Source organism: Bombus terrestris, chromosome 16 (genome assembly GCF_910591885.1).
Source record: "Bombus terrestris chromosome 16, iyBomTerr1.2, whole genome shotgun sequence".
NCBI lineage: Eukaryota > Metazoa > Arthropoda > Insecta > Hymenoptera > Apidae > Bombus > Bombus terrestris.
The window spans coordinates 1,832,957-1,858,860 of NC_063284.1; the positions used below are offsets into that span (position 1 = coordinate 1,832,957).

A 25,904-nucleotide genomic window follows, 5' to 3' on the forward strand; every position below is an offset into this window, starting at 1 on the left:
TTCTGTGATTATTCAACAAATCTGCAAGAACCTTCAATAGTAATAAATTCCAATATTCGTTACATTAATCAGTTTCCAATAGCATATAATAATTTTAATATTAATAAGTTCTTTTATAAATGAATTTCGATATAAAAATATCCATAGAATGGAAATTCAGATTTGAGATACATATTGCTATATGTGGTAACCCTGAGAGAGAAAATTCCCCACAGTTAACCCTAAAATTATCCACAATGAAGTTAATTTGACCAGAACCTTTTAATGGCAGGATGTTTGATTAGTATAAAAACAGAGATATTACTAACTTTACGACTGAGATCACGCAATGAAGGTGAAGTTTCGAATAATACACAAGTCATCGTGCATATTATACTTCCGAATGCAGTGATCTGCGGTAATTAAATAACGAGGTCACGAAGGTCGACAGTTAAACAACCCGGCAATAACTTGGTAATTGCACGTTTCGTGTGAATCTGATTTCACGTGTGCACCAAGCGAACAGGAGAACCTTCACCATGGCATGTTTCCTCGTTCAAGGATCGACCATTCTCTGTGAATACTCCTCAATTATCGAGAGACAGTGTTATGTTTGTTAACACTATTATTGTAGCAATGATTAATAGTATTAAATGGATTTTTGTGTGTATAGAAGTTGTTGAAATAATATAAGTATTATATTATATACATTACATGTCCATGAAGCAATAAATAAAAGATGTTGAGCGTCATTCACAGAAATTTTTTTCAACTAAAAAAAAATATAGAGTTCCGTTCGAGGAAATGTATTTTCAACTAAAAGATAGAGAGTTCCATGCCAAAAAATTTCGTCCAAGTAAAAGGTACAGACTTCTGTCTGAAGAAATCTTTTTCCAAGTAAAAAAATATAGTTACCCAAAATTTTATTTAAGTACAAAATACAGAGTTCTACTCAGAGAAAATTCATTTGTAATTTTAGAATTTTAACCAACAATAGTATTAAATATTTAGAATTTAGAAATAACAAACAATTAATTACAATTAACCTCATCAAAATCCATTAAACCAAATGAAACTACAAAACCAATAGAAAAATTACGAAGGTACCAAATATTTCATTTATTTAATTATTAAAAAATCTTCTGATATGGCTCAAATTTATTATACTACGCTTTCGACAAATTCATCCAATTAAACCAAACGAAACTACGAAAGCAATCGAAAAATCATCTGGAAACTAAAAAAAAAAAAAAAAAAAAAAAAAATGCATCGTTGGGAAAAGAGCGGATACAGAGAGTCCCAGGAGATTGCCATCGAGGCCACCGGTTGCAACAAGTCCGAGAGCGTTGATAACGTGGCAAAACAGGAAAAAACGATAAAACGACCGAGTCGTAGATTAAAAACTCAGCGACAATAGCGAAAAATAAAAATCTATCAACGAGAGAAACGAAAGAAGAGAGAGACGCGTGAAAAATGGTGAAATTGCGCAATTGGCTCCAGGTATGGTGCAAGATGGCGCAATCGATGACGAACGCCATTACCGGGTCCTATGAGGTCGCCGATACTCGTTTTTGGTCCGGCATAATCGGCCTCGACCTGATTTCGTAGAGAAAAAAATTAGGTGAAATTAGGTATGCTTGGTATTTCGAAAAAAAAAGGTACAGTCGCTTTCTAACGAAATCGACTGACGTGTGTAGGTCGATCACCTCTAAGGACGTTTAATGGCTCACGAAACCTCCAACCCACTCGACTTTCGATCTTTCGAAACTCTTTTGTCTTGGCTCTATTTTACGTCTTTCGGACAACTTCTTATGTCTTCTTTAATATTCCATATTGTATTTAAGTAAAATTGTACCTTAACATATTAATTGGAACATCTCCCAACCCATGAAGGACCAACGTTGCATTAGTGGAACGTCTCGTTTAGAATATTTTTCAATCAATTTACATTATCGAATTCCGTTTTTTAAACGTTTTAACATTCTGGCTATGAAAAGAATTGCAAGGATTCGATTGATATTTCTTGCATCACTACAAAATTTGAAGAAATCGAAGTATTTATAATGTTATAATACATCATTTGGTCCTTAATGGTTAATCAGAAATTTAAAAGTTTGAAAAAGTTAAGGCTTTTGACGAAGATTTTCCAACTTCTTCTCTTCTCTTTCTTTTCTGGTCGACTTTGTACACGGGAATAATTTCAACTAATTAGCAATTTGTCAGCTACAAGTCGAGTAAATTAATTTTTCTGTGGGTCCGGCAAACAAAGTAACTCCCCATACCTACTTCTTTCTTTTTTTTTAGTCAATTAAAAGTTCGTTATATAGAAAAACCGTTTCCATGTATATCCGTCAGATTTCCCGGACTCTCTGTAGAAAACACGCTCTCTTGCTTTTTAAATTTTTCTTTTGATAACGTGCAACTGAAATATGACCATACATATCTGTAGCTTTTGCAAACTCACGAAACTAAAATAATATTTACAAGTATAAAATCATTAGAAATCACGAAAAATTACTAGAGAGGCCTAGAAACTTGTATAGAACTATAATGTATCTCTATTTTAGAGTAAAAATATAGATTATTACAAACTACTACTTAAAATATGTATAAAGCGATCATAAATAAACTATCGTATCTAAGAAATGAATCATCTAGCGAGTCATCGAATTAAAGATTTCGTACGTACAACATTTACATGAAATTTACTGTACCAAGTATACATTCTACCAATCTTCGTAATATCTCTATTTTACTCCAAAAATAACGATTATTAAAATAAAATAAAATTATTATCAAACATACAGAGTTGCATTATAAATAAAAGAAATTATATCTAAGAAATGAACTATCTGACAGACTTTCTCAAGTAACAGGTTAAAATTCAAAACAAAAACCACGTACACGCATATTACTCTCCCTCTTAAAAAAAGAAACTTTCGTAGCGCCACCTGGAACAGTGCTGGCACGCGGTAAACGGTACAAGTAGCACTCGTGCGCTTACGCAACGCGACAGATACGAAAAGTGTCGAGCACAAACCTTCGACGGGGGTGGTGAACGGCGACGCAGGATCGGTGACCGTTGGCAGCACTGTAGTAGTCGTTGTGGCGGTGATGGTGGTCCGATAATGATCTCCGTTCGTCTGGAGCCCCCGATGAAGGTCGAGATCCCACAACTGAAGCTCTTCGTTCTTGACAGCTGCACTTTCAGGAGTGGATGGTTGAAAATTCGGCGGTGGCGAGAGTACGCCGCTGCTTGACACTTCCGGGCTCGACTCCTGCAGACTTCCGGTGTGCCTGTTGCCCCATCGTCGCTTAACACCGGCGACAGGCACACGGGGCACCGTCTGCAGCATCTCGCCAGCCTGCTCCGCCTTCTGGACCGCCGTTTGCTGTTCCTTCGGCTCCACCGTCTCAATTTTCCCCGTCACTTCCGCTGGAGAAAAAATCTCGGCCACCGTGATGCACGTCCTCACGCGCACCGACACTTGTACACACGTGTCCACCAGTCTCTTCCTATTCGTTAATCCGATTTTTCTTTCGAACGAAGGCGCGCGGGTACACTCTTGTTTACACGAGGTACGAGGCTACTACGCTAGTCGTTGACCTCGATAATTCGTTCAGCGACCGAAATTGCGGCAAGGAATACGAGGTCAGGGCAGCGCGAGCGAATCGATTCACTGTCAAGAGTCCATGGTCCCCGAGCTCTCACGCATCGTCTGTCTCGCTTGGCCGCGCTGCTTTTCCTCGTGCCCCTCTTCCTCTTCGCAACAGAGCGCTCTGCACGTATACACATACACGTAGTATACACGACGTACGGTGTGTGTCTGTGAAGAACGTAGACGGGGGAGCTCGTGACGGGAGACGTACGATCGTCTTCGTTTCGCCTCGGTTGCTCTCGTTTCTCTTTCTCTCTCCCCTGCTCTCGACTCCTCTAATGGCGGCCAAGCAGCCACGGAGTGTCGGTCATCGAAGAAACGGGGTCACGATCGCGCAAAAGGGAACGCAGCAGGCGCGGGCGGTGGAGGGGGGAAAGTGGGGACGGAGGGAGGGAGAGAGAGAGAGAAAGAGAGGACGCACAGCCAGCCAGCCAGCGGGCGAGCCGACGTCTATCTCTCTCTCTCTGTATGTTGCAGGCACGCCGGGTTTGCTTCTGGAACGTCAACCAGCCGAATAGCCGTGGTAGAAATGCATGATTTTCACTGGCGAAATTCTCGTTGTCTGAGGCTGCGCGCACGATCGACGAGGAACCGACAGCCAGATGAGTATATACGTGTGTATCGAGGTCACCAGAGGAACGTGTATACGTTCGTTCGAGCGAGTCTCTTTCTTGTTCGCTCCACTTTTCTGTCACGCTGATATGCGGCGGCCACTCTTTCTCCCTCTTTCTTCTCGTTTTCCTCCGTCTCGTCTTCGAGTCGATGATCGTCTCGCTCGCTCTTATCGGACGACCGAGTTTCACGCGGTGTCCTTTTCTCTTTCTACTTTCTCGTTTTCTCTTCGGTACGTACACCACCAGTGCACGAATTACACGCTTTATATATATAATATCGCGTACGTGTATTTCGACCGATGCGTAAGCGATCACTGCGAAACAGATCAAAAGAATTGCAACGCCTTCCGGACTTCAATCGAGCCCTCCATGCCGCGCAACTATCGTCATCCCTGCACACGTGTGCATAGCCGACAAACGTGCGGGAGCCGCGCGACGCACAACAAAACACGACGATGGTGTTACGTTACGTCACACTCAGGGCATACACACACGCGTACACACGAATTTCAATACGTACCGGCAGCTCCTTTAAGTATGTATAAGTAATACGACCAACGAATGCACACGAATAACAGGCATACACACAGTGCACAAGAATGTTACGTGTTCCTCTTTATTATTCTTCTCTATTCTCTTCGTGTGTGAGACGAATACGTGTGAATACGGGCTGCGTGTTACGCACGCGCCTACACAACGTTCGACGATGTTACTGCGTCTACGGTCCGACACTGACTGAAGTCGTACGGGCTGGCCGTGCAGGCACGAGGGTGCCCGCCAGGCTCCGACGTACCTCGGTCGACTATCGACCAATCAGCGCACGACTTCTCGCTACTTTCACTGTCACGCGTACCCTGCACCGTAGGGTGCCCCATACCTGTGCCGCGCAAACGCGGTGTTTTGTGAGCTACAGCCTCGATGTTTTCCACCTACACCGTTTTCATTTTTCTCCCTACCAACGTGTGTACGCTCGATTCTGCGTCAGTGTCACTTTTTTAAGGGAATCTTTTACGACATAGTATTACAATATCTTGTGATACGTATATGCAGTTTTGAGGTCAGTATACGGAATGTTGTATAAAGTAGGAGGAGGTAATTCTAGGTGGAATAAGAAATTGAAAGGATAGTATAAGAGGTTTTTTTTTGGAGCATCGTTTGTAGGAAAATTGAGATCGAACATTTAGAATAGGTTTGCGCTAAATATTTTCAACTGTTTTCTTGAGAATGGAGCTTTAAATGAGAGAAATCTATTGTACATTTTCGACTTGTTTTTTTTTTTTTTTTTTTACATAGAATTATGCACTTTTCAGTTATATCATAATTACTAGAACTACCTAATATTTACAACGATAATTCTTTATCAATATATCTTGTAAAATATGATTGCAAAATATGATATAATATAGGAACTGTAACCAAATAAAAAATTTCAGTTTCTTTTACAATTTTGAGATTGCTATTTTTTCTACATGCTTCTATTTTATTCCTTTGAGATTTACGTCATACAGAATCTGTGTAATGTGATTCTTTACGATATAATTTTGAGGCTATTACATTTATGCGCGAGTTATCTCTATAAATTACTACACATCTGCAGCATCTTTTTTACTTTTTTGAAGTTGAAGTAGTTGAGAGAAAAGACAAAAGGTACTGTAGTTTTCTTGAGAACGTATCAAATAAATCTAACGTCTTAACGAGTTTTTAATGTCCCCCTCGAGTACAGCATACTAACTCAACTGCAATCCGTTGCTCAGTTTCGTGGAGACGTAATTAATTCGGAATTTTCTCGAATATTTATTATTCACTTTTTATGAGTAAACGTATTTCAGGACTCAGCTGACAGCTTGCTCTGTTAAGCAAAATACAAGCCGTTATAATCGAAGATTTTCTGAAAAGCATACGCCCACAAAGTCCCCTTGATGCAAATCTCCGCCTTTACATTCAAGAAAATACATTTTTCCGTAGTTGGAACTTCAATGTCCGGAACCTTGTATTTTTCCAATGCGTTTCAATGAACAAATCTCGGATTTCGTTAAAAATGATATTTCTCAGCGTGAGAAATTGCAATTTCCAAATATATGTTACTATTCCGCTATTTCAGAATTTTTCTATAAAAAGATTCAGAATATTTTTAACTTCTAAAATTATTTCCTAACCCGTTTTACACAAAAATAGAAAAGTTTCCTGAAATCTTGGGAACAATGCTGAACTGTGAATTTCTCGTTTTCTTGGAGATTCTTAGTCATCGACTTGACCTTTCACCTGCGCCTTTTGTTATTTTCATGTTTATCGCGAACTTGGCCGTGTCTAGCAACACGAAACGATAGAAAAAGAGCCTGTAAAATGCATACTGTATCTCTCCTGCACGACAATCCAAGAAAACAGAATAATCGAGAAGATATCTCGTTGAACGAAAATCGATAGTCTCCAACGAGATAAGAGATCCTCTTGATGAATTTGATGTGTGTTCTTGGAACTCAACTGAACACACCGTTGACGACTCTAATAGAAGATGAGAAAACCACAAAGTTTCGAAGACGAATCGATCGAATCTAACTGTATTTAAACTGAATTTAAATAAAAACTTTGCCTTATAACTTCTGCATTAATTATTTATATCCCTCGACTTAATAACTCTTCCATAATTTTCCTCCTCCAACTTAAGATATTTTTTAAATAGATGGATAAAAAAGTAAACTACTGTAAAATTTAATATTAATATTTTGTCTTTGCTTGTAAGACAGCGTTTCAAGATCAGCCGGATAAGACTTGATGATTTGCTTTTGATGAGCTCAAAGTAGACGTCGGCAGTAATGGGCACTCGATGAAATTGATTATTTGAGAAAACCAGCTTAACTCCAGGGTTAAGCAAAGAATCGATTTCTAGGAAGATTCTGATTTACTCTTCGATGCAACACAGCATCGTATTTTCCATTGTTGCCACCAAAAATAAACTAGAACGAATCTACGCGTCATTTATTTAATATTCTTTTTTCGCAGTGAACAAGGGAAAATCTAAATTAGTTTTATAAAGTAGGATGGGGGGAGGGGACCTAAATAGCAAATTGAGAAAACAGAAAGTCACAGGAAAACTGCTATAAGAGCGTGAAGAATGCGTGTATACTAAACTTGCCTTATGCCTGCCTGGTGTGTATATACTCTATGTATATAGGAACCAAGTCCCAAGTTGCAGAATGAGAGTTTGATGGAGGGAGGCACCCTTTTACTAACTTGATGTAGGGGGTTACCACCCTATTCGTGACGTCATCCACCTGTTACACCCTGAATAAATACACACGGACGCATGCGCTCGTACACCTACACACCTAAAACACACGCGTACAAACGCAAGCACACAGGTATACGTAGGATCTCGCCGGGAAATACGGTGAATGTCGCGGATCAGTGATGCGCAACCTGTGGTCCGTGACCCGTTTTTCAATGAAGCTACAGCCCGGTTTTTCATTAATTCACAAATTTTCAGGCTGTGCTTCAATGGAAATTACCAGCCTATCCTGTCCGATTCAATCGTTGTCCTCCCAATTCCCTACCTTTTCTAACGAATTCTGTAAATCTTAGGAGCGCCGAGTATCGTATTGTACAGTATAATTTTGTACGGATGGCTGTCAGTGGAGATATCTCTTTTTGAAGATTAAATTTTTCCAGCTGGATGTTTGTAATTCGATCTCTATATGTATGCACAGTTCTTGTTATGTTCAATTAATAATATTACAGTTCTTATATTATTACAATAATTCATGTATCATACATTTTATATTTTGTGGAAATTGATTTTGTAATCACGAATGTATACGGTAATTACTAGATTACAGATGTTTATGCATTTATAGGAAATTCAATATACAAGAGTGAACGAAATACGCGTAATATTGAAACACGTGAAAGATAATAACAAAAATAAAATCATAACATGATAGTTATAATATTTAAAACAAATCTATATTTAGTTCCCATTTTCTTTTACTTGCATTCATAAAAATATGAATTTCCATGAATGCATAAATGCAGCCTGATAATTATTCTTTCAATTATATATTAAGACAAATTCCCAGTCACACTATATATTCATTAAAATTTTTTTAAGCAATTCTTAATGGACATGTTATATAACAATCGATATAGGAAGCTTGCAAGGAGTTTGCGAGCCACTGTAGCAGTCCCCACAGGGTGGACGAAGGATTCGAAAGCTGGGCGCGTGTGGGAGACGCTTCATCCAGCCAGGGCCATAGGGGTGGGTCATGGCCAGAGAGAAATGAGGACAACCCCCGGCGTAGGCTGAACCTAAAAGTGTGGCTGAATATCTAAACGAAACCGACAGGCTCCTGGAAACATCCTGGGTCAGCTGTATAAGCTATTATGTCTGGTCAGGATTTCTATTTCTAAAAATTGTAGTTTCAAAAAAAGGTCGGAATTTAACGGACTTGAGTTCAAAAGAAATATTGCTTTTGTGAAGAAGCCGAGATTCCGACAGAGATGAATCGCTATGTATTTTCATTCCAGTGCAATGGTTTTGGTGATACACAGAAGATTTATAATTTTTTACAATTTTTTACTATTTAAATTTCGTGGAAATCATGTATGATTAAATATAGAACTTTTGATCATTATTCCTTCTATATGCTCGACATGGAAATGCAGCAATGTTACTAGTAAAGAATTAATATTAATTGTTAATTAATATTGATTTATTACATACAGACGATGATAGCATTTTAGGTTAGAATGCTTAATTCCATTTAGTATTCTATACTCCACGCGGTAAAGAGTATTATTAATTCCATCGTGTAAAATATGTAATATTATACAAAATTAAACGACCATGCCGCGTACAAAGACTTACGTTATTTATTTACATATTATACGGTTATTAGTAAAATTTCAAAATATTTAACAAAATATTCTTCAATACGCACAATATGAAATTCAAATTTCCCGTGCTAAATATTCAAATACTTTCCTGAACCAATGTATTTATATACATTGGCGTAATAATCGTTAACACAATGACTATTTACGCTATCCTTAAAAGAATGAATACACATACGATATAGACAGAAAAATTTGTCAAATACTTTCATGACCCGGTATACATAGATGCGACAATTGGCAACGCGAAGACGTTATATTATTTAGAAAAATTGATATACTGACAGAACTATTAAAATGCAATCCATCACACGAAACGCAGCCAGTCGGCTAAATCGGTGAGATGAATATACAGGATATTTGTAGTCCACTATTAGAAGAACGGAAGAAGTCGAGAAGCGAATACCTATTATAGGTAGTACGCGATGCGTGACTAATGGCGGTAGCCGTAAAAAGAATCATGCGAGATGCTAGGAATTCATTCAGAGAAGTCGAACGCATTAACGTTGCACCGCGATAGCGCTTTAATAGCAGGCGATCCAAGGTCGATATGGCTCCGCCACTGTAAAATGTTCAATGTTCAACGATTTCACTGCGTTTCAACCTGCAAGCAACTGGCCGCCAATTTTATTTGCGCTACCGCCATTTTCTGGACCTCTTAAAATTGCTCTGCTCTTAGTAAATTGTCCGAGACCAAATCAAAGCTTTCTTCCTGATGGTAAACCGCGCTGAATTCACGTGCAGGCTGTTACCGTTGAAAGTAATTCGATCGAATGGACGTTGATTATTTTCGCTCTAGGGAATTCCGCTCTAGGGAATTCTTGGGAAAATTCCTATGGTGCATGGCATTGTTACATCGTAGTTGAGATACTGTATGGAGTATAAGTATAATTAGATAACTAGGCAACAGCTAGGTTAATAGTTAAATAGCCTGATGAAAGAAGTATGTGTATCGGAATCAAATAGGAATAACAGTTGCAAAACAAATCCCTTTTCAGGACCAGGAATTTACCAAGTAAATTATTATTATACGTTTCTTCGATGATGATATCGAGGTTATGTGGATATCGAATTATCTTAATCTTCTAACCAAAATATTTTCTGCATCTAACCTCACTAACGTTATACCAAAGAATAATAATATTACTATAATGTGCGAGCTATGGAAATTTCTGTAAGCTTTTTAATAAAGATAATTTTTACTTCAATTCTTTTTGTACGTTCTGTTCTTTTTTTCGCTTAATTTAGTTTCAGGAGAAGTCTTGGAAAATTAGATTAAAAAATTACATAGAAACAAACATAAATGCTGTTGCTGCAAAGGTACACTTAAGCAAATCTTTATAACGGTTATAAACAACGAAACACGATCTAAGTACATAAAAGTTATCGACGCTAAGGTAATACTTAAAATTTTGACTAAATCTATATCTACTGTTAATAAATATCTTTATATCTTTTATCTAATCACTGTACGTATCTACGATCTATAGAAAAGAGAGCCATGAATCTAAAGTACACAAACGAAGTAAAAATATGACTGAATACCGGTGATCTTGATTAAATTTGTCAAAATTTTAATCTTCAATAATCTCGATATTCTAATTCTAAATTTTCAAAATTACCATCTCCCAACATTTTCATTTTTCAAAGATCTCTGTAACCTTTAAATCAATGGAACACGGTATATTTCGATGTTTAGACGGTTTTATTGCAAAATGACAGATTGTATATCAAAATGAGTCATGGATCAAAATCAAGATCAAGCTGATGTGAGCGTAAATGTTTTTCTTGAACGAATTGAATATAAGTCTTGAATGTAAAGCCAGTAACGTTAAACACAGTAGCATTTAGAAAAGGATAGTAAATGTATATCCTGCTGCTACTGTGAAAAGCTGAGATCAGCAAATTCGAAGATAAGAAATAAACCACATGGCTGGTCAAGAAACGTTATGAGTAACATTCCAATAAAAATCTGCCATCGAGTCTGAGTGCAACACCTCAAAGTACGCGACGCATAAATTAAGTGTGTGTTATGCAACAGTTTCTCGTCACCTATACGCTATACGAGAATACTAATAGCTTGAACTGAAAAATATATACCGTCTGATAATTATAAATCTACAAGTTCTTATCGAAGATCTCCTTAAAATGAAATTTTCATTCTAAAACATCACCCAAAAATCTCGAAATTTGTCTTTTAATTAAACAAACCTAGAGGTTCCTACGTAGGACCTCAGGAAAAAATTTTTTTTAATTCGTCAATGGGAATAAACGTTGTTATTTACAATAAGAACAGAAATTCTCGGATCAGACGAGGAAGTACGAGGCGCCTGGCCCAGAAACGAGACCAGAGGTCGGTGATACGTGGATCGCTGGTCAAAGATCTCTGCTCATGTGGCGCGCCACGAGGAAACGACTACCGCAACGCTTGTCCGGCCTCGTTGGATCGTTTAGCGTCGTTCACGAGCGAGCCTTAATCACGGTGACCTCGTGCCACTGTTTACGATCCGCGAGTCGTCACAGTGCCGATTCGACGTCATCAATTTTACCTTTCGTCGCAGCACAACTCCGCAAACTCATTTTTTATTAGTCTCGTGCAACGTAGTGATTAGAATTTACTTGCCAATAGTGCAGATAAAATAAAACTTGTTAAACTAAAAAATTCAATTATTATTTTCTGATTTATCGAATCTGACAAATTGTGAAATTTCGCGTAATTTAGATTTTTATTTCGAAAATTCTATATCTCTGTATCACACGTTTTTATATGTATACTAAAAGTAGGCTAAAATAAAATAAAATAAAAATTGATATTCCGAACGAACTTGTTTTATTTTTTTCCTCATACATACATATCTATATTTATTTATTTCCATACTTTTGAAACTCTTAAGTGGGTAGAATGAACTATCAACTCTCACTGATAGTCTAAAACTAACATTGATCTAGGTCAAGGTCCTAGAACGATAACAGGAGATTCGAAAATAATATTGCATCATTTGTATCCACTTTTATCAGGTTAAATCACGTAATACATCATGTTGTAAAGAAAAAGCATGCTGCAGATATGGAAGATAACGAAGATATCTCTTAATGTACCATTAGTCGAACCATCTCATTATTCTTCAAGAACATCGGCAGAGTTGCCTTGAATTTAAGATCAGTTTTTCATAGAAAGATAATAATGCCTGCTATTAAACCACTTCGATCAGAACGAAGAAACAAGGAAAATTCAGATCGGTTAAAAGAAAATATGCTATTACATAGGAAGCAACGTAAAAGAAACGCAGACATTAAGAAACACAGTTTGATCTGCGATCGGATTTACAAATGCAAATTGGAGACACGATTAAATCATCGTTCGAGATAATCAGCGGGGGTAGAGTTAAAGAATGCGATGTTCTCACGCTCTGAAAGACAGAACAACAGGATAAAACAAGGTGAAAATGCAACGTAGAGAGACGATTGTGCAATATGACGGAGAGGTGACCGGGTGTCAAGAGCACCAGAGTCGTTTTTTTCGTCGCAGCTCACGTATGAATATACACTTGGAGGTCTTCTCGTTAGTAGCATTATCGGTGACTAACGATCATGATCGCCAAGGCCTTTCGTTCTGCTCGGCTGATGCACCGCTCTACTTTGTTACGGGCTCTGTCTCTTTCTGCACGCCACTTTCGATTCAGCTTCGGTTATGTTATCATTTACTATACGTTGGTATTGTTCCACCTTACGTTCTGTTATTTAATCTATTTGTGAAGCATACTCTGTACTCGTTGCAGATAAGAAGTTATTTTGTTGTTGATATTAAATGAATTATAATTCTATGTAAATGATGATATTGTATAGGATGGAATATATTTAAGGATATATAAAATTGAACACAAAATTAAACACAAGGATAAATTACGTATCGAATGTATTTAGGAAAAAATGGAAGTAAAAGACGAATAAATATGAGAATGTACAAGATCGAATAAAAAGACGAAGCTATACGTTTGAATAAGACAAATAAAAATACAATATTCTTCTCATTTAATTTTGTGTCGTGCTTTAAAATATCCTGATCTAGATAGAAAAGATCCTAACCTAGAAAAGCTAATCCCTCTGACAATTACACATTAACGCCATAATATTTTCTGTGTCTTTGTATATGTTTGTGGAAAGTAAAACAACTCCATTGAAATTTTACTATGAAAATTATTAAATAAAACGAGCTTCTACCAATTCCCATTAGAAACATAAATTTCCATATAAAAATCTAGACTAAACCCATCACGCTTTGCTCAGATCCTTCCTTCAACTCGAAACTCCTCATCCAATAGTTTCAACTTGCAACCTTTCATCAAATATCCTTCAAGGATGCACGACGAGAGAAAACAACCTACCTAGCCAGCGTGTGCTCTGTGTCAGAACCTTGAACTTGAACCTGAATCGTGGCAGACCGTGCCCAGCTTTCTAGGTTGATCCGGGTCAGGTGTGCCTCGCAATGGGCCTTCGAATTGAGGTTAGGGCTGCATTTCTCTCTGACCGACCCGGTCTACCTGTGAACCTTCGACGAATCGCTCGGGTGACCCCCATGCGAGCTTCCGCGCACGCGCCCTTTCGTAATTCTGGAAACGGGACAGCTGCCGTTCCGCTTCCTTCTCCTCTCTCTCTCTCTTTCTCCCTCTCTTGCACTTCGTCATCCTAACCCCGTATCGACCTTGGTCTGTCTTTAGGTGGCTCAGGGAGTCTGCTGCAGCAGCCACAGCTTTTCTGTCCTTGGTCAATGCAAACAACTGGGGACTTGCTAACGATACTCTTTTTGACAAAATTTAGGAGCACGTATTATATTAGGTGACGGCTGTTGGTATTTATAGATAATGGCTTGGGCTGATTTTATGTTTCACAAGGTTTGTATACCTTTTATGACTTTGGGTTTCAACTATGTAGCAAAGGCGTAATTGTTTGAGTAATTCTATTGACACAACCGTTCTAGCTTTGTACATATAAAAACAATGGTCAGCGTGTGACATTTACCAAACTGGATAGATTAAATTGAACTATGAATAGAGGTTAAATCGTTGTTAGATCAGACTATGGACAAGCTTCGGAAGTAATTTATTGGCTACGGTTAGTTGAGGCGAAAAGACAATTCTGTATTTTGAAGAATTACGAAACATCTCTGAACAATTACAAAGTGACGACTATTATGGTACTTCTAATTGCTAAGCGTTAATAGAACCAAGCTGAAACGCGAATTAATTAACAGAAGAATACGAAAGAAGAATTTCTGTGCGTCCATGTTTAATAGAAAGGGAATAGACTATATTCCTATTTTAACTTGGCTATCGACACTGCCTCTCTTCATGTTAATCATACTTATCGAACGAATAAAGAAATTTTGCTCGTTGCTTGGTTTAACCACGAACTATATATAGTATAGTATAGCAGAACATCCACGTTGAAATTCTTTATTCAAAAGACAGTGAACAAAGAGCAAATGAGCAACGAACACCAGGCAATCTGTTGAGTAAATTGAGGTATTCCACGAAAAGGAAATCCAGGAAGAGGGACGACATCTGTTCCGGAGTCCCTGACCGCTGGGCTACCACATGCTCCACTCGCAATTATGTGCTCTGCTCCTCCACGTTGAGGTTTCGAATCTGATGATTTTATGATCTTTCGTAACATGCGATATATTTTTCTTTTTCTAATAAAGAAGATACCAATTTTTTATAATTTCACGCTTCTTAAATTTTTGAAAATAGATTTTAAAATAGACGCCAAATTAAATGGATCAGCTTATGTAGAACGTGACCCATAATAGAGGCCGCAATAATGATACACGAATACAAAATACGTCACACGTATATAGCGAGAGACCTCGCACGCTAATCGTTGAATCTTCGTAAAAGTTTCCGTCTCGAGAAGAGGCGGTCCCGATCACAACACGCGAGAAACGAGCCGCGAGCAGCGAGTCGCGATGACTGGTAAAAATACCGGTCGAGTGAGTAATTCCGTGGAAGAGCTGTTCGAGAAAGAGGGGCTCATGGTGACAAAAGAAAATATGCGTCTATCGGTTGCACATGCACCGAACGGCCTTGAACAAGCAGCGAAACCGACCGCACCTTTCCTTGCGTGCGACTCTTCGGCAGCTTCAATTTCTTTGTTCAGACTGTATTATCTTCCTCCGATTGTACGATTTCAATCCTGGGCTTTGTACGCTATATCCAGATGGTTTTGAGACATAGAAATATTTTCTTTTGTGCAGTTTTATCTTCTTTCTTCCCCTTTTTAGATACACATGATTCCAATTGTGTATTGTTGATTTAACAAAATGTTACATTGTTATATTTAGTGTTTTTGGTGCAAAAGTTGGATTTAAATTGGTACAGATTTGATTTTTAGGTAAAAATAAAAAAGTTCAGTCGAATGAATTTCTTCCGGAAAATGAATCGTTTGAAAGTTACAGGAGATTGAAGTTAGTAGGGTTTGTTGCTTAGTGCAGCGCCCGAAAAATTTTAAACGCGAATAACTTTGAGGTGGAAGCTGCTTTCGCAAAATTTCTTTTTCCAGCGTTCGTAATTTTCCACGGAGAACATTTTTAAACGTAGTCTGTTTTATTTTAAGTACGAACTTTCTATACATAAATTTTTAAAATTTTAATAATTCTTCCCTTACCTACCTCTATTGTCTTTGGTCATTTGCAAAGTGGTTCGTTAAAAATATAGAGAGAAATGTATAGAAATCTTTGTGTAAATTTCTACACAGAATTTTTTCAAACTCGGTATCTTCTATTTTGAATCCTAATTCTCTGTAGGCGATTTTTTGAGAACGTCAAAATTTTAATAAACAAACCTTCATTTCCTTGTCTCTTTTATAAAAATGAGGAAAATTTGAGAAGAGTTTATAGAATTTACGGAATCCATATACTTTTATCTCCAACACCCAACGGCAAATTAATATTTTTTAATTAATGCACGCCCGCTGCGCGTAAAATGGTTCTATCTTGCTATTACCATTATTATTCTCGATAATCTGTGCTTCTAATCGCAAATTGTCGGTGTCTCTGATGTTACTCGGCAATGTGGAGGAAACCGGACATGATTACGGAGTCTCTTGAAGCTTCGTTGAGCATCGCGAGGTCTCCGCCACGCATCAGAGTCTCTTTTCTCTCTATTCCCCTCTATTTTTATCGCCACCCTCGCTCTAACATGTTTTATTTGTCATTTTTTCTCACGTTAAATGCTCACCTACTATTTCCATTCGCTTTAGTTCGTTTCTTGATTCATTTAACGAGCTATAGCAATGAATTCGCGAGAAAAATGACAAAATCAGAATTTTCGATCCAAGAACCATAATATAATACGTGTTCATATTTAAAACTCACCATGTTTGTGATGTTAAACCATTGGAGTTTGATAAATCGAATTGTCCAAAATGGTAAATAGTACTCACCTGGAACAGAGAGAAAATAAAATTAACCATAAATTATTTTACAGCAATATTGTTAATCTTCTTGTATATTTGCATAATTTTTAAATACTCTCTACAAGAAAAATTTTCTAATAATTATATATCGGAATATAATTATAGCAGAAATTACTAAACATCGGGGATTCTTAATTATTAAATATTCTAATCATAATAATAAGAAAAATTAGGTTTATTAAGTATTCGTATAGAATACCGAAAATATCTTTCTAAATATAGAGGAAATTTTCACGAATCAAAAATTCAATTGCACTGCGTTCACGTGTAATTAATTAATATTCAACTGGGAGGTTTTTAGTAAATGCTGATGTTAATTGAGCTGCCATGAGAAAAGTAGCGTCAATTTCCCAGGATTTATATCGAGGATTGGAATTTATTTCCAGGGTCACTTTGAGGGTGACGCGTTCAGCCACCTGTTGTTCCTTTCCCACCGCTGTGTCCACCTAATTGCCATAGTTACTGAGGCTTCGAGTTCTCTGTTCTCTACCTAGCGACAATTCGACCTTATCCGACACTGCTGAAACCTTTATCCGACTTAGCTGTCCAATATAAATGTCAGTGTATAATAATAATAAGTCACAAGTAATAATAATAATAATGCCAGTGTAAACACTGACGTCAAATCTTAACTTTCCACAAATTATATATCTATCAAAGTTTATACATGATACCTCTGGCGCATAAACAAGCACGTAGAATTTTATTTAAAAAAAATAAACTATATGAACACGTAAAGGAAAATTTAGTGCATATATCGAAGGGAATTTTAAAATTTCATTTTTTTGAAAAGGAAGGAAATTTATTTTCGACTTTCAACTTATTCAGTGTAAAATTGTAGAAACTATATATCGGAAATTTATAAGCTATATATACTTCGAAAAAACCATCGTTCGTCCGAATTGTATTTTAGAACGAAATTTTGCCAAGGCGCAAGAGCAGAGGTATAAAATTCTATTGTTAATTCGAAGTAATTATTTTCTACTAAAATTTCATTATTTAAAAATGTCATCATTCGCCAGATTTTACTTTGCACCAAAAATGGAGCGTTAGAAAGTAACAAGGAGAGTCTCGCTTTATTGTTTCTAGGAAATCGACGTTCGTTTAAAAATCACCTCTAAAAAGAAAAGGAAAGAAGAAAAAATTGATTCTTAACTACCTTCACAAAGATATAGAAAAGTAAAGAAAAAAATAATCGCCATTGTCAAACGAAACAGTGAACACAAAGATCGAGTAACTTGGGCAAAAAGCGGTCAGGTCGGTTGATCGATTATTTCTTTTTCTGCCGTTGGCGATTCGATTCGTCGAATTTAGTGTACCTGTTCGCGTGCAGCTGGCTTTTCTTTCGCGCAAAACGCGCACAGTAAAGAGATGTTTTGTGGAAGCGGAGCCAGAGGCCTGGTCGTGTCTCCGACTTGTCGTTGCAAGCAATCAGAACATTTTGTTATGGTAATTTCGAGACGAACTCGGCCGGACGCCGACAGAGACTCGTCACAAAGGATGCAAAGCTGCGGCTATTTACATTTTTCGCGAGCCATGTCCGTGAGAAGTTTCGTTGCTGTTTCACGAATCGCCCGGCTCAATTCACACGTGAAATTCACACCGAGCCAATCGCTCGTTCGATCTCTGCAAATGTCTGGATATCATGTTACAACTGGACAGATCGTCTTTCTGTTTTTATTGCGTTGGCAACCAAGTTGTTGCGGATTTTGTGTATACCACCTAATGACAAAATCCGCAATCGCTTAGTTGCCAGCTCAAAATATTTTTCAATTGCTAATATCCAGTCTTGACGATAATTTACGATATTAGAAATGATTAATGACGTTAGAAAATTGACAAGCCATATATGAGTATATAGGTATTTCTCACCGAACAATTACAAACTTTCCAACCTTTGGTCTATTTCATATTAGCAATCTCGTGCCTGCTACGCAAGACCATCTATCTGACAAATAAAAGCTGGTTTTCCGCACTAAAATTGGATCTGGTTGACAGAGTGTGTAATTTCAAAAATTCTCCTCTTTCCCCATTACTACATACATGAAAAACGAATAATCTCATAATACACGAGTTTCGTTATTCCGTAAAAACTTCAAGCTGCAATTCTTAATTATTAAATGTCAGCCAACGCGTAACAAATGATCCTACGTTTATTCCACCTGAGATTAGATTTGCTTGAGAGAGTACGGAATTTTGAAAATGGACTTTCCACCAGTCGAATACGGAAAATCTGATCGATTATACTTTCCTCATCTATGATATCCATTAAGGATAACGCTCGTGGCAATTTTCACATTTTCCAGTCGCCAAGCTTGCCAATTAATCGAAGCAACGAATCCTTCATTCATGAATTTCCAAGAGGTAAGCGAACCGCGCCTCTTTTCCCTCTTATTCATGGATGCTCAACGGTGTACATAAGAAATACGGCTTTAATTGGCCGTCACGGAAGGTTAATTGGTAATTTCTCTCACGTTCGCGAAGCGTCTCACGCGGATTTCTGCTTTGTCAGACATCCCCCTTTTGCGTCCGCCGCTTGGTCAGAAAAGAACCTCTTTCTCGACGTGACTGGGAAGCAGAGAGGAGGAGGTCCGTTCTAGAGAAAACCGAAATTCGACGAGCCTCGTCTCGATGAGAATTTTTACAGACATTAGGCGAAAGAATTTACCAAATGTGCGGCTGGACAAATTGTAAAATAGAAATTGAATTTTTTCATTTTTTTCATTTGCCTTGCCATATCGTTTTGTATTATAATAGAAATTTAATAAGAAATAAACTGTGGATATTTATGTAAATTTCCATGCACATTTTTACGAACATTAAAACAGTGAAATTTGAGCAGAGATTTCTTTCGCTTATCAAATATCGTAACCAAGACTGGTTTGTATCTTTGTAATATTATTATTATTATATTTATGCAAATACATGTTTTTACGAAAATAATTGAAAAGATGTAACATGGATAGAAAATTGTTTAACGAGTACTATATTCTATGTATTTTTACATGTTACAAGAATTCTTTTCATCTTCAATTTTTCTGTCATTTTATCAAAATATCCAATTTAATAATACGATTTATAGAAAGTTGAACAAATATTTTCTCAATTTTTAATATCAACAGAAAAGAGAAATTTTATTAAACGACTCTTCCTTCGTGAAGCGAATTTATATGAGAACTTTTGCAACGATTCTACGTTAAAAAAAGAAAATATTTTTAAAAGAGTTTAGAAAAGAGCGCAGCAGTGGGTTTTATTATTTTTTTTTTTTTTTCAGAATTTGTGCTTGTAAAGCTACAGATAACCCGAGGCAGCCATATACCTGAGGAAGGATGGGCAGCCGTGACATTCCACCAGAGATTAGATTAGCTTCCACCCTTCTTCAGGATCAAAAGTGCAAGTGGTTCTACGAAAAAAAAAAAAAAAAAAAAAAAGAAAACTGAATCGCGTCGAGGAACTATACAAAGTCCAACTGTTCATCATCAAAGAATCCTTTATTCTGGAAATTCTGTTGTATTTGTACTCCCTAGACACTTGCACGTTTCGACGAAATTATGGCAACGCCCAGATTTAAATAATTTTTAGAACGTTCAGAATATCGTGTAAAAAATTCATTGCGAAATTTTATTCAACAATTTTTTTGGAATATTCTGTGGTTTCTATAAAAACTTCAAATAACTTTTGCGATATCAACTGGTTTTGTATAATTGAAAATTTGTTTGCAAAAATTTCCACGTTAAAAAATGATTCTGACGGCATAATATCAATTAGGATATGAATTTTCTCCTTCGTCTTTAATAATAGCAACTTCAATTACGAAAAATGTGCTCGAAATATTACGAGTAGGAAACACGCGTCGTAAAATATGTGAATATTGCATTTTAATTTATGACTGCGATTTCACACGGGATAACCTAATTTTTTACTGAAAAATTCCTCCCCGCGTCTTCCAAAAAGCGAAGAATCGCACTAACGCCGCTTTAAATTCCCTTTAAAAATAAAATCCTAAATTGATGCAAAATATTGGGTCGGTAACTAAGCGATTGCCGCTTTTACCATTAGGTGGCAATGACGAAATCCGCAATCACTTAGTTGCTAACCTAATAGTATCCCTACGCGTCAAAAAGTTACCAATAATAAAGAAAAGGAGAGACGCGTCGTGCTACCAAATGACATGTGATCTAGACACGTATTTGGTGGCGTGACAGCGATAAAAATCTTTATGCGACTCAGGCGAAGATAATGGTGGCCCTCGAAAGGGAAAAACCGCGGTGAAATGGAAGAAAGGGAAGATGGAGTGAGGTAACGGTACGACTAGTAGCGAGATACGTCGGTGGAAAGCCGGTTTAACATCGACCAGTTTCCTTCATAAATACCAGGAAAGCCTTAGAAAACGATGTTCCTGTGAATGTGGCTACTTCGTCGCGTTTACTTTCAACCCTTTGCACCCGCGCATACCTATTGACACACATTGCCTACTGTACAAACAGGACGGATCCTCTTACGGCAATCTACGACCTGTGGGTCCTACGTAAACTACAAGAACCTAGAATCCTTTTGATTATTTGTAGTAGTAGTACGTTTGAGCATGTGATTACCGAGCTACGACCAATTAAAAATGTATAGATTTTTACTGTGGAAATTAAGTTCCATTATCGACTTACTCTTCGTTGATCCATTTTGTCCGAATCTTCGTATTCGTGTTAATTTGGAAGGAGTCACGAGACACATTAAATATTAAAATTTGTAAAGTAATGCTCGAAACTATTTATTCGGATTTGAGACATTCTATTTGATCAGTCTAGTGATAAAATAAAGATACAGAAGAGAAGTTGCCAGCCAAAATTGAATACAACTTGCTTGCTACACGCAACGTTTATTTTCAACGTTAATCGACGATCAAAGTTTGTTTCGTCCGAATATTATCACATAACCTAACGAATTATAAAATCGCCGTGCATAACCTAGAAACACTTCAGTCTAAAGTAATCGTTACGCTTATCTAGTAACTTTAAAATCACCAAACTACGAATATTCTATTTACAATGGTTACTAGAGTAACTAGTAATTCTAGGGACACTAAAATAATCGACGCTGCTCATCTATTAGAATTTCAAATCTGACGATATAGTAGATTCTATGAAAATGTCATGAGCCGATCATGTTAATCTGTGACTGGAATAGCTACGATTGTATGCGGAATACGAAAGGCAGATGGTTGGAGGCTGGATCAGCGACGAGATTCGACGGTTCCCGGGGCTTTCCGCGATCGAACCAGCAACGAGATACCGAGCACGTGACTCTCGGCGAGGATTCGCGCGGAGCGACCTGCATTCCGCGTTTAGCATTCCTTCCTTGACATCTCGTCGCTGCTCCTCGTCCCTCTGTTTCTCACGGAGAACGCTTCAAGGCCGGGAGTGGGCGCGGAAGGCACACCCGAGCATGCTAATACACGACCCTGATCGCCGATCGACGCGATGACGTTGCTCGTTAAGTCGCTTATACGGGGTGTGTGATAAGTGAACTGCGAATTTATCACGCAAATTCATATTTTGCAGGGTACAGTCAAAGGTGCAAAGTAGAAAATCGGTAGAAAATCGTCTTTTGCCGAACGAGTACAGCAGACTCTCGGTTATTCCAGTCCCGTTTAACCGAAGTGTCCGTGTTATCCAATCTCATTCCTCTCGAAAGTTCAACATAAAGAACAGGAAAGTGTGAACAGTCAGGTATTGCCAAGGCAGTTGATCAAACTTTCAAGCAATTAATTAGTTAATTAAATTTAAACACATACGTACGATATCACGTTATCGAAATGTTTTTTTTATAATTTCATCGCACGATTTATTAAGATGCATGGACTCTCCCGTATTATTCGAGCTTCCCATTATCGGAGATAGGTTAGGTCCACGTTCGTTTTAAGTAAAAATGTTCCAAATTCATAGAAACATTGAACATTGAACATTGGATAAATATTTTGAAATTTCTGACAGCAATAACTTTAGCACACCCAGTACATAGTTACACCGTGGTGTTAATCAGACCAAGTGCAGTGGTCGCGCACTAAGTCGCTTTTGCGCATCCTTTCGAGAGCACAGCCCAAGGTGAACGTTTTTTTCTTATAGGAATCGCATCGCACGAAACACAACACAAATTTTACTTTTCAATCAAGAAGCAAAGATACGATCTCAGAAAAGAATAATTCATAGAGATCGCCTGTATTGTCTATTGTTAAATACCGAGAAACGTATAACGTGCACGTGTACGTATAGTTATAAAATAGCAGTGTATAGTATTTCATAGAAAACGATTTTTATCTATTTTCGTCACATAAGAATTCGTTAGCTACCAATTGCTGAAAAAATCGCTTTTTACGTCTCTGCCATTTTTGTTCGCCAACCAAAGTAACGTAGCTATTTTAAAAGGACACCCTTATTTAGGAAACACCCTATACATGTAATAACAATTCACGTAATAAACTGTTCATCATGGTAATTTCCATTTAAACCGCTTGAATTATTATTCACAATTGCAATACGCTTTCAGCCAAAATTATACGTAAAGCAATTTCGAATTCTGCTTTGCTAATTGTACAGGGTCGTTCATTAAGCGGCGGTAATTAAAAAAATCGTAGCTACATCGACGCCAATGGACGACAGAATAAATTCTGCGGCATTGCCGCGAAGGTCGAATGTGGGCGCTCAAGATGACGATGCCACAGGCGCATAGAATGACGAATTTATCCCATCCCGCTGCACAGTTCAGCCTGTGCAGCAATTTTCTAGTTACGTAGGCCTCCAAAAATACTAACTTCGTACTCGTCTCTCGTCAAATTATAGTATAACCTCACCATACCATTGATTACGATTTTTATTCTGGAACTTTCCACTCCAAATAAGAATCAGATAACATTGAACTTACATTTAAAAAGTTTTCCCAGAATTTTCCAATATTCTGTATTTCCAAAAGTTTCCTGGCTTTTTCAGTATTTTACACTCGCAAGAAATCTTCCAATACATTAGCTACTAAAAGCTTCAGATAAAAATATAGTGTATATAGATTTATAGGCATTTTAGAAGATTCTCGATCTATCGATGCTTTTAGCGCGTCAATTATAACCTCAAATTTTCGTCGCAAAGAGACTTCTACCAATTAGGACCTCGTTCCAGTGGCACCGAAAACACGTCGTTGCAAATCAAGTCGACAAAGAAGCCGGTGTGAAGCGAATTGTTTTCATGGATTTTTAGTGAACAAGCAAGGACAACGATCTCGCGTGATAATCGACGCAACAAAATTCAAGGTTCGACCCGTGCACACGCGTAGCGTCACTCGATTCGCCATTTTTCCATCCCATTTTTATCGTACTTTATTTCTAGCCAGTTGTTCTTTCGCGATTATTATATCACGACCGATAGGTAAATAATTATCGTGCAACCGAATGCCGTTTTTGTACAGGTTGCTCCAAAAATGTTAGTCAACCTCAAAAACACTGAAACGATACTCAACAAGAGAAGCGCAACAGCGCTAAGAAACGTGGATCAACGATATCTGCTATTAGATTTCAAGTGTAAATATAAAAGAATAAAATGGACCGTAATACTTGAAAATCTTGAAAAATGAATTCTTTTCTATACAAATTACACCGTAGATTTTTATTGTTTTATGTATTTTAAACATCCGCAGTCTACTAATGATATTTTATCTTGACCTGATTAAAAACTTTCTGTCTCTGGTGGCTCCAGATTTTTGAAATAGCCTGTATACAAAGGTTAACAAAAATAATAACAACTAGCGACACCACGGAGTTCTCATAGTCTCGAACGAACTGGCGATATCAATGCTGAGTCGCCATTAAGGTTTATCTACACGAGTAGAGTAATAAAGGAATAATAGTTGTTGCTTGTTCCACTTGCTTCCTGGAAACAAATGTTTTGCTCTTCTCTTTCCTTTGGTTTCTTCTTCATCGAGAGGAAAAACCACAATCTGTTTTCTAACAAAACCACTCGATGGCAATTTCGGCGTTTCTCGCTAATTGTTTCCTTATGAGCCTCGTTTTATTAGTCCGACTGGTTGAGAAAGATTACCCAAGTAATTTCCATGGATTTGGATTCCCTTCAACACGAAATTGCTTCGTTCTCGTCTCTGTGGAATTCCATGGTTAAGTGGAAATTGCGAATTATGTATTTCCGTTAAATACAGCGAGTTTGACAAATTAATCACTAGTATTACCTTTCCCTTTTTAATAAATGATCAAGAAAAAAAGGAAAATATCTTTGTCTTATTTAATTTACCATTAGATCAATTTAATTCTCTTTCAGTTCTTCCTCGCGATATATTTTTTTACTTTATCCTCTTGAAAAGAATAATTCTCTACATTAAAAAATCTAAAACAAATTTTTAGCAAAAGCGTTGCTCGTTCAAGATGTAATATCGGACACCAGGCGACACAAGCAAAAGAAAAGATGCGCCGACCTGCGCAATAAACGCAAGGTGGTCAGAATAGTGGCCACAAGTGATCATATCGGGTTGGGTCACGGTCGTTAGCCCTACAAGTATGACTTCAAGTCCAAATAAAGCCAATTAACAGAGTTAAGGAACACAAACTATTAATTAACCTTGTTAAGCTACAATAATTTCCGATAGTTTTACTGCCATTCTAATAATACCTTAATTACTTAACGCTTCTGGTTACAATTGTGTTATACTATGACCTATAATACTATATAGTAAATTAAGCCTTCCAGCAGTTTTAAGCCACCTACTGATCTAAAGGTGCAGACGTGTTTATGATTGTATATTCCATTTATTTTACTTTCATCCTGCGGCGTAAGAAAAGTGAGAGTCTTTTCTAAAATTATTGCAACGAATCTTAGAAACTTCTGGAAGCAATAGGATAGAAAATTTATTAAACAGAATTATTCAATAAACTTTTCTTATAAGTATCGTTGAATTTATTTATATCAACTTTTGTAATAAAGCTATTCATGTATCACTACGTATCATCTCATCTTTCTCTATAATTTCGTATAAAAAAGTCTAAGGTACTAATAAAAAATGTGATATTAATATTGCAAAGAAAAAGAAATGTCAAGTTGCGCGCTAAAGATTCTACGTTTATTTCTTTACACCTCAAATATCTGTCAGTATTACCAACAGCGTGAAAAAATAAGCCAATTTAAATGAAACACCCTGTACAAATTATACGTCAATTTACTTTCCCATCATCCCAATTCCAATTTAATTTCTACCAACCAGGTATACCAATAAAACTCCAAATCCCTTCGAAAGCAAAAAGAAA

The 25,904-nt window shown here is 37.2% G+C and overlaps 1 protein-coding gene across 6 annotated transcripts in view; it reads right to left on the reverse strand.

Annotated features, from left to right (window-relative positions):
- The window catches only part of LOC100646757 (ecdysone receptor), a 188,212-nt gene that overhangs the window by 26,132 nt on the left and 136,176 nt on the right, over nucleotides 1-25,904 (reverse strand). Inside the window, exon 1 of one of the 6 annotated variants that reach the window (XM_003401618.4) lies at nucleotides 3,020-4,975. The exons of the other annotated variants lie outside the window; for them this stretch is intronic. Coding sequence (XP_003401666.2) covers nucleotides 3,020-3,335 — 316 coding nt within the window. The 5' untranslated portion in view covers nucleotides 3,336-4,975. Of the gene's footprint in view, nucleotides 1-3,019; nucleotides 4,976-25,904 lie in introns of those variants that run through there. 6 annotated transcript variants of the gene reach the window in all.